This window comes from Megalobrama amblycephala, linkage group LG19 (genome assembly GCF_018812025.1).
Source record: "Megalobrama amblycephala isolate DHTTF-2021 linkage group LG19, ASM1881202v1, whole genome shotgun sequence".
Classification (NCBI taxonomy): domain Eukaryota; kingdom Metazoa; phylum Chordata; class Actinopteri; order Cypriniformes; family Xenocyprididae; genus Megalobrama; species Megalobrama amblycephala.
In genome coordinates this window covers 11,798,689-11,811,704 of record NC_063062.1, presented here as the reverse complement: position 1 = coordinate 11,811,704, position 13,016 = coordinate 11,798,689, and the positions used below count along the sequence as shown (strand labels likewise).

The 13,016-nt window shown below is 33.0% G+C and overlaps 2 protein-coding genes and 1 non-coding gene across 5 annotated transcripts in view; 1 reads left to right on the top strand and 2 right to left on the bottom strand.

The window, feature by feature from the left end:
- Positions 1-5,052, top strand: part of LOC125254172 (ADP-ribosylation factor-like 2 binding protein) — a 5,587-nt gene extending 535 nt beyond the window's left edge. Inside the window, exons 1-7 of one of the 2 annotated variants that reach the window (XM_048168640.1) lie at positions 134-844; positions 1,077-1,146; positions 1,234-1,295; positions 1,583-1,689; positions 1,777-1,862; positions 3,768-3,864; positions 4,085-5,052. In XM_048168640.1, the coding sequence (XP_048024597.1) occupies positions 724-844; positions 1,077-1,146; positions 1,234-1,295; positions 1,583-1,689; positions 1,777-1,862; positions 3,768-3,864; positions 4,085-4,192 (651 nt within the window). In that variant the 5' untranslated portion in view covers positions 134-723 and the 3' untranslated portion in view covers positions 4,193-5,052. Of the gene's footprint in view, positions 1-133; positions 845-1,076; positions 1,147-1,233; positions 1,296-1,582; positions 1,690-1,776; positions 1,863-3,767; positions 3,865-4,084 lie in introns of those variants that run through there. The other variant, XM_048168641.1, reaches the window with a different exon arrangement.
- Positions 4,546-13,016, bottom strand: LOC125254173 (plasmolipin). 2 transcript variants are annotated; one of them, XM_048168643.1, is made up of 7 exons: positions 12,880-13,016; positions 12,712-12,803; positions 10,252-10,416; positions 8,954-9,125; positions 7,262-7,435; positions 7,068-7,175; positions 4,546-5,845 (listed from the first exon to the last, which is right to left on the bottom strand). In XM_048168643.1, the coding sequence occupies exons 4-7, from the start codon at positions 9,083-9,085 to the stop codon at positions 5,738-5,740; spliced, it is 522 nt and encodes a 173-aa protein (XP_048024600.1). In that variant the 5' UTR covers positions 9,086-9,125; positions 10,252-10,416; positions 12,712-12,803; positions 12,880-13,016; the 3' UTR covers positions 4,546-5,737. The 2 variants fall into 2 exon arrangements, with proteins under 2 accessions (XP_048024600.1, XP_048024599.1); XM_048168642.1 differs by lacking the exon at positions 12,880-13,016 and having other exon boundaries at positions 12,712-12,818.
- trnal-cag lies at positions 10,449-10,531 on the bottom strand. The gene has a single exon. It is a non-coding gene; the product is annotated as a tRNA-Leu (tRNA).

Here is a 13,016-nt window from a genome sequence, read left to right as displayed (position 1 = left end):
GTTGTTATATTACCACAGCAACAATAGAATTACCACAAAAAATTAATTCAAGTACTTTACTATAGTATGAATCAAAAACACTATAGTATTTACTATTAATTACTATAGTGTTTTTTCACCTGGGTATATACATGCGAAATGTACCAAATTTCGTACATTTTATAAATGTGAATCCCATAATTACATTGCAGGGTGGCTATGTATAAATATATTTCTTTCTGTGTTGTGTTTTTTTGTTTGTTTTTTGTATTTTAAATAATGTACATTCAGAGTTTGAGGAAAGGAACCATATATGTAGGCCTATAGATTTTTGCCTATAGAATTTCATTGTATAGTGTTACAGAGTGTTTCCTGTACATATGACAATAAACTCTCTTGAATCTGTTGCTCGCAGTGTGGCGAAATAAGACGATAGGACTATATCTTATAACCCAGATTATATGTCATGATAGCATAGATAAACATGATTTCCTGTCTCTCCACAATAAAGCAGGTCATTATTAAAATTATGACAGATTTGACCTCTTTTCTGAGTGGCGCCTCTAGGTATGATATTGTCAGATTCGTTCAACTTTAAATACTTATCGCCTGACTAACTAGAAGCTCATAAATTAGAAAAGGCAAAATGAGCCGCAATATCTAAAGCCTCTGTAATGGTCCGGAAATAGGCTACCTTGTTTTTCTGGTGTTGGGTTGTCCTGTGACTCAAAGAGGCGGAACTAAATGAAAGGAAACTTGTTTCTACCGGACACATTTCGAACAAGTACGCGTTCTCCCGTTGCCGTGGCAGCAGCGACTTCAGGAAGAACGTTTGTGCTATTTATGATGGATCGTCAAGAGACAGGTAATTAATTGTTTTAAAATGTTCTTAATCGACTGTATGTCTTAGTTCACGAAACCAACCGCTGTGGTTGAGCTCTACCTGCGTCTTTAAAGCTCCAGTGCGTCAACCATGCACCTGCACTACAACCTGCTAGCTTACTGAAATCTGTCAGACTAGTTTCATGATTGCGATCATGTCTGTCGCGTCTGTTCGCCGGATATTTACAATTCTGACTTTTTTTGAAACCCAAAAGATCTGCTTGGTGGCAACGAGAACATAGTTGAAATGCAGAATTTGGAAGAAGAGGACTTTGCTGTTTCAAAGTGAGTTATAAAGATTGTTTTCTATGAAAATGCATGTAACTTTATCCAATTTACACTTATTTTATCCGTAATGTTTTGTCTCTCCAGATCATCAGATGCTGATGCAGAATTTGACATGGTAATTGGGAACATCGAGGATATTATAATGGGTATTCATCTATCTATTATTATATTAAATCACTTATGACCACAACAACTGTAAATCATTCATATAATCAAGCAGAATTCATCTTTAACAGGGGTGAATCTTACATAATCTGTCAAGATGTGACAGTCCCAAACAATGTCCCAGTCAATTTCCTAAAAAAGTGCTTAATATAATTAGTTTCAATTTGTTTTTTAAAATGTAATTTCTTTTTCTTCCTTTTTTCTTATGGTTTGTGGTGAAATATGACCTAGTTATCATAAAAACTAACACATGACATTTTCTTCACAGAGGATGAATTTCAGTATCTTCAGCAGTCTTTCATGGAGAAATATTACCTTGAGTTTGACGACTCTGAGGAGAATAAGCTCAGCTATACACCTATATTTAATGAATATGTATGTGATACTTTAAGCATTTTTATCACACGTTTATGACCCTTGTTGAGATGGAAATATTTAACTGTCATTTATGAAATTTTTCAGATTGAAATCCTAGAAAAGCATCTGGAACAGCAGTTGGTAGAGCGAATTCCTGGATTTAACATGGATTCCTTCACACATTCACTTAAGTACGTTGAATTCATTAGATTTTCTAAACCTGAGTACTATATATATATATATATATATATATATATATATATATATATATATATATATATATATATATATATATATATATATATATACAGTCAAACCAATATTTATTCAGACACTTTGAACATTTAATTGATTATTACAGTTTATTCACTATAGTTTAAAAAAATGGAAATAAAATATGACAAGATCTCAGAAAAAATAATCTTAATTATGTCAGATAACACTAAACATGGTTAGGTCAAAGTGTCTAAAGAATTTTTGGTTCCAAATTTTTTATCATTTTTACTGGTATGAAGAATTTTTGGGTATAATATCTCAAAGTTTACTTTATTTTGCTATCCTCACTTACATAAATGAACTGTAGTGCCCTGCACCCACTAGTAAAAACATATTTGACTAATATATATATATGAGATCATATGAGACACACACATATATATATATATATATATATATATATATATATATATATATATATATATGATCAAAGCTGAATTTTCAGCATTACTCCAGTCTTCAGTGTCACATGATCCTTCAGAAATTAATCTAATATGATGATTTGATGCTCAAGAAACATTTATGATTATTATCAATGTTGAAAACAGTTATTTACATTTTTATTTCATGATGCTATGATGAATAGAAAGTTCAAAAGAACAGCATTTGTCTGAAATACAAATCTTTTGTAACATTAAACACTACCGTTCAAAAGTTTGGGGTTAGTAAGAATTTTAATTTTATTTTGGGGGGATAGAAATAAAATTAATCAATACTTTTATTCATCAAGGATGAGTTAAACTGATCAAAAGTTACAGTAAAGACAATTAAAATGTTAGAAAATATTCTATTTTAAATAAATGCTGTTCTTTTGAACTTTCTATTCATCGAAGAATTAAAAAAAAAAAAATTAAATAACTGTTTTCAACATTGATAATAATAATGAATGTTTCTTGAGCATCAAATCATCATATTAGATTGATTTCTGAAGGATCATGTGACACTGAAGACTGGAGTAATGATGCTGAAAATTCAGATTTGATCACAGGAATAAATTACTTTACTGTATATTCACATAGAAAACAGCTGTTTTAAATTGGAATAATATTTCACAATATTACTGTTTTTGTTTGTATTAATCAAATAAATGCAGGCTTGGTGAGCAGAAGATACTTCTTTTAAAACATTAAAAAAATCTTACTAACCCCAAACTTTTGAACGGTAGTGTGTATATATATGTATGTATGTGTATATATATATATATATATATATATATATATATATATATATATATATATATATATATATATATATATATATATATATATATAAAATATATATACAGACAATAGCAACCTAGTCTAGAGGTTTTCAGTCTTTTAGCTTTTAGATGCCATGGGCCCCTAAATATGATCATGTAACTCCCATCCAAAAATGTAAAAGGCAGCTATATATTTTCAAGTATAAAGACCCAGTTTATACAATTCTTCTTTTTTTTTTTAATGTGTAAAATAATATTTGGAAAACATATAGTTTCTAACATTACTTCTTTCTACTCACTACACTATAGTACTGTACATTTAGATTAATTATTTATTTATTTTAATAATTTTTTATGCTTTATTTTTTTTATCCACTATTATTTAATTTGTTTAATATTATTTTTTATATATTATGTTCATTTTGTTTTACAGTTTTTCTCTAAACTAGCACTCCCTTGTGCCCGCCTGGACCCCCGTTTTAAATACCCGTTCTAAAATGTCTCCTTATTGTAATACACATAAATTACCACTAGATGGAGGTATTGACATATGATGGTATTTGCATAGAAAATGATTCCTTTTACCTGTTGATTCCTAATCCTTCTTTTTTTCAATTAGACAGCACAAAGATGAAGTGTCAGGTGACATACTTGACATGCTGCTCACTTTCACTGACTTTATGGCCTTTAAAGAGATGTTCATTGATTACAGAGCAGTAAGTAAAAATCTGTTCTTTAAACAAAATATATGATTTATAATGTAAAATAATGTGTACTTAAATTTCTTCTACAGTTTAGAAAAAAGCTGTTCAAATGTAATTCTTGGCTATAATAAAAAACCTGAAACTTAATCACCTACTACAAAGAAACTTTGGTCTGAACAGAAGCTATAAACGTGCCAGTAGTCTGACAGAAACTCATTTTCCCTTTTTATAGGAAAAGGAGGGTAGAGGATTGGACCTTAGTACCGGACTGGTGGTGAAGTCATTAAATTCTGCTTCAGCTTCACCTCTGACCTCCAGCATGGCCTCACAATCGAGCTGAAACAATGAAAATAGGGATTTCATGTAAATGAACTTGATCAACACAATGATTACTCCCATTTAAAAAGATGAATATTCATTGAAAATTCCTTTCTGACACATCCCAAAACAAACAAATCATTGTTATACTAACCTGACAGAAGGGAATCTGTGTTTATTTTAGGTTAATGTTTAAACGTAAAATTCAGGTTAACTTGTCAGCTCATCCGGTTCGACTCTTCTAACAGTATTTTCATGATCTGTTACTAAATCCAGAATGGATCAGTTCTTCATATCTTGTTTTGGCCTACAGTGGAGCAAAACTTGCTGTTTCTGAAAGCAAGTTGATTCAGAAAGTTGTAATGAGCCTCAACATCTCAAAGCTGCCACTTTATTGCATATTTTTACACAAGAACCCCATATCATTAGATACCAAAATAATTCCTTTCACTTGACAATCAAAAAGGGCTTTTCATTTAAAAAAAAAAAAAAAAAAGTATTATACAATGTGCCTGATATGACAATTCTGAAAGACCCTTTTTAACCATTCACAAGGTTTAAAGTTTCCCCATGTGAAATATTACATTCAAAAATATGTTTATACAATTACCAGAAACAATGCAAATAATCTCATACAGTTTTTTCATGTTTTTTATTGTGATGTTGAGTCCATGTTGCTCATGGATTGCTCCCATATGTTCAAACTGATATGTTTTGTTGATGTATACAGTACAAAATTCAGCCTTTTTACCCCCTTCTTTATATAGAATGTGTTGTTCTTACTAGATGAATGTTGCATAATTGTGTATATTTGTTTATTATTTGTATATATAGACATATTTGAGCCTGTGTATGGAAGAAATAAATACAACTGTTCTTTAATCATGTTTTATCAAAACATTTTTATGCTCAAAACAATGAATCAATTACGTTCTTAAGCATAACTGTACAATAATGCAAGAACCTCACCACTTAAATACATACTTGCTCAAGTCAGTTTGTGTATCTTACAAAAATAGTACACTATCATTCAAAAGATTGGGGTTGGTAAGATTTTATGTTTTTGAAGGAGTCTCATGCTCACTAAGGATGCATATGATAAAAAAAAATGCAATAAAAACAATAATATTGAGGAAAAAAAATGTAAAACAACTTTTCTATTTTAATTTTAAAATAGGATGTATTCCTGGGATGGCAATGTTTTTTTTTTTTTTTCATTGTAATGCCCAATTTTTCAAGTTTTTTTGATGAACTGAAAATTCAACAGCATTTATTTGAAATGGAATTTTTGTAACATTATAAATGTAGTCACTTTTAATCAATACCTCAGTGTAATAATTTCTTTAAAAAAAAAAAAAATCTTACTGACCCTAAACCTGCTGCATGTGCAGGCTGGTGACTCTCAGTACACACAATGCCCATGTTATAAACCTTCTAGCAATTATGCTGGGCACCGTTATACAGATGGGTTGTTGGACGTTCCCGAAGAGGATTTTCAGCAATACCAAATAATATCCTCTTGGAAGTGTCCTCACATAGTTAATGACAGTGTAGATCACAGGATGGTCTATACAGGCACCGTACTCCCCGCTGCGTTTTGCCCTTCACCCCTCCAACCCAAATAGGCAAAGTAGCTGCTAGCTGCATATAACAGGGTCACCACTATGGCAAAGAACTGCAAGAAAAAAATATATAAATAAAAAAAATTAAGATCTTACAAATTGTACTCAGTTCACAAAAGATTTCTCTATACAGTGAAAGTTAATGGGGTCCAATGTTGTTTTGGATCCCAATTAACTTTACTGTATGAGCAAAAACCGTTGAACATTCTTCAAAATATCTTCTTTTGTGTTCCACGGTAGAAAGAAAGACTTAACAAGTTGGGAACAACATCAGTATGAGTAAATGATAACATAATTTTCATTTTTGTGTGAACTATCCCTTTAAAATGATTTCAGGGCACACATGTAAGCAGTCATCGAGCAGATATGTAGCTTTAAAGATTCTGTAGAAATTTAGAAACTTAAGCTGTTGACCTTTACACATGGAGGAGGTATAAATTGTGATTAAACTCCTCCACTGTAGAGCATTATGGCTTTATCATGTGCTTGCTGCACAATTTAATCTGGACTCTGGCCGATGTTGTTTTTAAAGCCCTATAAAACGCACATACTACTCTAAAGAACCTTGCTTTTGAACTCATCTGACAGTTTCACATTGTAACCATCTCCTAAAAGCCTTTTATTTGATCTATAATACTGTATTGTATATTCCAGTGAGTGATGAAACATGCTTTATACAGTTAAAGTGAAGGCCCTGCTTCAGATTAGATGCTTTTGCGACTTACATTTTTAATCAATATGTTTTAAGAATGCCCTATCTACAGTACACTGCCGTTCAACATTTGATATCAGTAAGATTCCTTAATGTTTTTGAAAGAAGTCATTTATAATTGATCAAAAATACAGTAAAATAATATTATAAAATATTGTTACAATATTTTTTAAATAAATGTTTACCATTTGAATACATTTTAAAATGTAATTTATTCCTGTAATAGCAAAGTTGAATTTTCAGCAGCATTACTTCAGTCTTCAGTGTCACATGATCCTTCAAAAAATCATTCTAATATGCTGATTTGGTGCTCAAAAACATTCATTATTGTCAATGGTGCATTTGCTACATTTTTTAATAATTCTTTGATTATTTATTTCTAGTAATTTGTTAGGTCTTGAGAGTGTTGCTGACATCTGAATCACCTGACCTGTTATCAGTTGATGTTTTACAGATAAGCTTTATTTTATAAATGAGGTATGAAGTGTACAGTCAGACACTCCTCTTTCAGCTCATAGTGTGTGAATGTGTGGAGTTTGCATTCAAGAGATGTTTTCACTCACTGCAGAAGTTCCCAGATGACCATGGTAAAATCCATAGCGAACAGATGCAGCATTAGCCAAAAAGGCGGTTATGTATAGAACAGCTGCGACTGAGTAAAACACCATGAGCTAAGGAAGAGAAGGAGACAGGATTTGATTTGCCCAACAAGTCTTGATTTAAAAATGCTATCTCCTCCAACAAATGAGAATCTCACCACCAAAGGCCAGGGTATTGAGGGTAGACTCTGATGAAACCTCAGCAACAGCACAACCAACAGGGCGATGCTCAAAAGCCACAGCGTCACGCTGACAAACAGGACCCAGCCATAAACAGCTTCCGAGGAGTGTGAGGTACTGGCGATAAGAGCCCACACCAGTAATCCAACAACCTGAACAGAGGATGGAGATGACATGTTAAACATCAATGAAAAATAGTCACTTAAAGGGATAGTACACCCAAAAATGAAAATTCTGTCATCATTTATTCACCCTCATATCGTTCCAAACCTGTATGAGTTTCTTCTGCTGAACCTAAAAGACTTTTAAACTTTTAAAAGGATTTTTATACAGCTTTTGTCTGTACGATCAAAGTCAGTGGAGTCTAAAACAGCACTGGACCCCATTGACTTTCTTTGTATGGACAAAAAATACTGAGACAATTTTCAAAATATCTTCTTTTGTGTTTCACAGAAGAAAGAAAGCCATATAGGTTTCAAAAGGACATAAAGGTGACTAAAATAATATCATTTTTAGGGGAAAATTTTGTTTTAAGTCAAGAAAACCCTTAGTTATAATTGTTATAATTCATTTAGTTGACATACTGTGTCATACTATGCTCTGAAACACGTGAGCTTTAAAATAAAAGTGACGCAAGTGTGAGTCATCCTGGTGATGTTCAATACATATCTAACCCTGTCAGCAATTACTGATATTTTTAACATCATATTTACTGTTGAAATTATTGATGTATTTCCTCAGGAATTTTTCACATAGTTATAAATTTACAAGAAAAAAAAAAAGGAAGAAATACAAGATATTTTTATATGAACAGACAATGCCAATGGCATTCATTTGTACAATGAATATCAAAAGTTCACAATGTATTATTAATCTGATAAAGGTCTCAGATTTCAGGCTATGTGTCTGACACAAGATACCTACAAACAACAACTGTGACTTGCTCCACAGAATGACAGGTAAAAACAGAAACATCTCAGGTCAAATATTCACTAATGCTCAGTAATATTACATTTATATTTACTGATTCAAGACTGATTACATAAGTTATGTATTTGTATTGACTGGAGCATTTTATTAGGGTTATTGACCCAAAAACCAATGAGATGACAGATAAGATGATCATCTTCATAAATACTGATTAGTCATTTAGTCAGGTAATTATTTTTCTGTATAATTTGTCCTGAGAGTTGCATGTTCATACGTACAGCTGAACCTAGTTTTAATGTTTCTAAATAACACAGAGACATAGACTTGTGCTGTATCTACATACTTGTATGTTGGCTCAGTGTAGAAACACACCTAATGCAAGTACAATATAAACATTATCTACCTCTACGCAAACTCTGTGTAAGCATACAGGACTGTCTGTGGTAATAAAATCTAACAATCGACATAATATCCTAGTTGAAACATTATGACCATAACTCATAGTACATGGGCCTGGTTAGTTTGTTTTATCAACTAACACCTACACAGTCTCAGTATTTCTCATACTGGAAATTCTGCATTATTTTTTGAAGAATAAACAAACAGCATAGAAAAGTGGGTGTGAGTGTATGATGAAGGGAAAATAAAAGTTATCAAAAGCAAAAACGAAGCTAAAGAACACACACCAAAAAACATGTGACAAAGCATGGAAAGTGTAATTGACAGTTTTTCCAACTTACAATCTCAGCCAAAAGTAGAATACCAGGAATGCTCTTGATGAAGTTCATGTCAACACTAGATGGGATTCCAAAACTTCTTTGAGGTTCTTGTGAGCTGGTCTGAGTGCTGACCTTACCGGGAAAATCTGCCATTTCTTCTCAGTATAAAATAGTTGATTGTATGAAAATGCCACTTTAGAGAAAAAAAAAAGACAGTACCTCAGTAGAGACACACCAGAACAGGTAATGCAGGTGTTGTCACTACCTAGCAACTCAGTCTGAACAGAAAGTTTTCTCTCTTTCACACCCTCCCTCTCTCCCTCTCCCTCTTTCCACACACCTTTGTACACCTACAATGTATTTGACATGAGATCATGTAGGTTAGGTTTGACTGTTTGTCAAAGTAATAAATAACTTCACTAAGCATAATAAAGTGAGAACCCTCTTCCTTCCTCTAGTAAAAGAGGAACAGTGAAATAGCAAACAATAGAAGTGAAAATTAGGGGTTAAAAACTTAAAATTGCCAAAATCATTGACAGAAGAATATATGTAACATACACACACACATACGCATGCATATATATATATATATATATATATATATATATATATATATATATATATATATATTGTTCTAAGTTCACTTAAATTAAAAGTTGTTATATTTTTGAAGCCTAATAAATGTGAAAAATGATATAACTTTCAATTACACTGTAGTGTTGAATGGCTATAATTCATGTTTAAAATTGGGGGGAAAATCAATTTCATTGAGACGTCAGTAGCAGTATTAGTATCAGTGATACTGGCCTTCATTTATAAAAAGGTGCCATTAAACAAGTATTTAAAATATACTGTCTTCATGTTGTTTCTTTATGTTGTTTTAATTTGAAGATTAACTGTGAAATTATTACATTATAAAATATATTAAAAATGTATAAAAACAAGTGTTTTTAAATTGCAATTAATCAAGTTAATTTTTTTTTTTTAATTGACAGCACTAATATAAATACACACACACACACACACACACACACAAAAATATATATATATAATATGCCTATGATCATGTTGGTGGACTTTGAATGTTAAAGCTACCCAACAGCAAAGCACACAAAATGTTGTTCCTGTGGTTATTGCTAAAAGTAAAAATGGCTACTTTTCACACTCATAACATTCGTAATTAAATTATGAGACTATTTATTATATGCAGAATACTCTTCCTGTATGCAATATTCATTGCACTTCTTGCTTTGAAACACTCACGTTATTTGAAACAGTTAAAAAAAATAATCCTTTAACATCTTATATCATCCACTAACCTGCAACAGTCATTTTTGTACTGCACTCGTTGACTCAGTTCATCTTTAGCCTCTTTTCTGCAGCGGAGAGATTTAAAACTTTGCTGTTGTAGTTTATTTTTGCTGGTATCTACTCTCCGTGAGGTATGAAATGGACTTTGGTCCATGGAGAACAGTCCAGTCCACCTTTTCACCAAAAAAAAAAAAAAAAACATTGTTGTCAGAAGTGGGATTCGAACCCACGCCTCCAGGGGAGACTGCGACCTGAACGCAGCGCCTTAGACCGCTCGGCCATCCTGACTTGCTGTACTACGGGTAATTTCTGGCCCTCTAGTGGTGTGAATGTACTGGCATGTCGGTGTTTTCTTTATGTTACAGTCAAAAACAGCCATACGTGCAATAGAGACATATATTATTTAGATTGTATACTATATTATAGTGTTTTAGAAGTTTTTTTGTCCTGTGACATTTAGGGTTGCCATTTCTTTAACACCAAAATTAAGGACATTTTGCAGGATTTAGTGAAGCCAGGATAATAACTGAAAAATAATCCCAAACCTCTAAGCCGTGACAGAATTAATCTTTTCCATTTAGATATTTTATAGCCTATATTAGATATTTTCCCCCTAAATTGATTTTCAGGGGTATTTTTACCTTTATAAGGGCAACTTTTCTAAACTTATTAAATGTAGTAGACCTATGCTTTTTTATGCTCTTTCATGCAAATTCTTAATTTTATTGCAATTAGAATAATAAGACACGATAGGGCTGATACCAATCACATAAATATCAGTATTAACAAAATCTATCTTTGCACTGCAGAAACGGTACAGCATCTGAAGTGGCATTTATTTACACAGACTGTTTAATGCTGCTGAGAGACAGAATACATGCATTTACACTGCAGTTACAATTGCATAATAATTTTATGAGAATATTGTTTTAAATATATTGGTAACACTTTTTGAGGTTTCATTGGTTTACATAGGTTAACTACATTAGTAGGAACGAACAGTACTTCTGCAGCATTTATTAATCTTAGTTCATGTTAATTTCAACATTTACTAATACATTATTAAAATCAAAAGTTGTATTTGATAATATTAGTTAATGCACTGTAAACCACTAACATGGGCAAACAATAAACAGTTGTATATTTATTAACTAATGTTAATAAAGATTAATAAATACTGTAGCAAATGTATTTGGTCATCATTAGTTATTAATGTTAGTTATTACATCATTGTAAAGTGTTACCAAAATATTGAATACAGAACTATGAAATGACACTTTAAATATGAAACTGCCAGTAGGTGGCAGCAAGTAACCTATAATGAGTGAGTCATTGATTGATTCATTCAACTGATTTGTTCATAACAGATGATTCATTCAGGAAAGAAACAAGGCTTGTTCAAGATGCATCGGCGCTGCGCAGACCGGTGTATGACATCAAAGTACCTTGAGAGCGATTCAAAAGCATAAGCAGTTATATGCTCTCCAATCGCTCTCTCGGTACTTTGATGTCGTACACTGATCGGTCTGCGCAGCGCCGATGCATCTCGAACAAGCCTACAGTAAACACCACTGTGTTGATCGGAGACACAACAGTTCTGCTGTGGCTTTGGATAGGACTGGTGTACAGTACATACATAAAATAACATATGATACGTTTGTTATTTTCCCCATAAATCTGAAAGAGTGTCAAAATGAGCCGTTCAGGAATGTATTCCAATGTGAAGTCACTTTGAAACAGCCCCCGCCCATGACAGAATCTTCCCTATTTGCTTAAAGGTGCTAAAGAGGATCTTTTCGTCGACTGAGAAACCAAAGACTGTTAGTGAGTTTTTTAAATGAGCGCATATGTAAGAACCCCCCCTCCTTCACAGCTCATTTTGAGGGAACGCCTCCCAAAACTCGTGCACGAGTATTGGAACACAAGTGTTTACCACCGGCATTCGCTGTGTTTTTGGCCTGGTTTTACAGACAGGGTTTAGATTAAGCCAGGATTATAATTTAATTAGGACAGAGATAGACAACATCTGTCCAGGAGAGCCGTTGTCCTGCAAAGTTCAGCTCCAACCCCATCAAACACACCTGAACAAGCTAATCAGCATGTTAAGGATTCCTAAAGCCATAGGCAGGAGAGCTTTTTTCAGGGTTGAAACTAAACTTTGCAGGACAGAGGTTCTCCAGGACCAACGTTGCCAACCCCTGAATTAGGATATGTAGCTTTTATAAATGCCCGTTTGAAAAACATTAGGCTACTGGTGTGCATCTTGAGACAAAACAATGGCAATGACAGTTTAATATATGTCAAAACAAGTTGCTTTCAGTTAAAAGAGCTCAAACATGCATTTTATTCTGGGACTAGGTTTAAACCTTGACTGTGAAACCGGGGTAAGTGTTTTTGACATAACCTTGCGTATTTGACAGTTTAAGCGCAATAATAAGACGTGAAAGAGAACTTAGTTTAATACTCACTCACGTTACTGGACGCGCCGTCTGACATCCAGCTTTCTGTGCGCGTGCTTCGGATATGTGCGTTCAGAAAACCATATCCATATATCAGAGGCCTGCTGAATGAAGCTAGTTGGACAAACTCAGTGTTTCAGAGTAGGTTTAGAGTTAACAAATCCATATAAATCCCACCTGGTTTAGATCAGGTTCAACTTTCTCTGTCAGCTCTCAGTTTGCAAGTCTGAAGCGAAAGTGACACGTGCAGCGAACAGCCAATCACATGGAACATGGAGAGCGTCAGTTTTATTCACTTATCGCGAGATTCACTT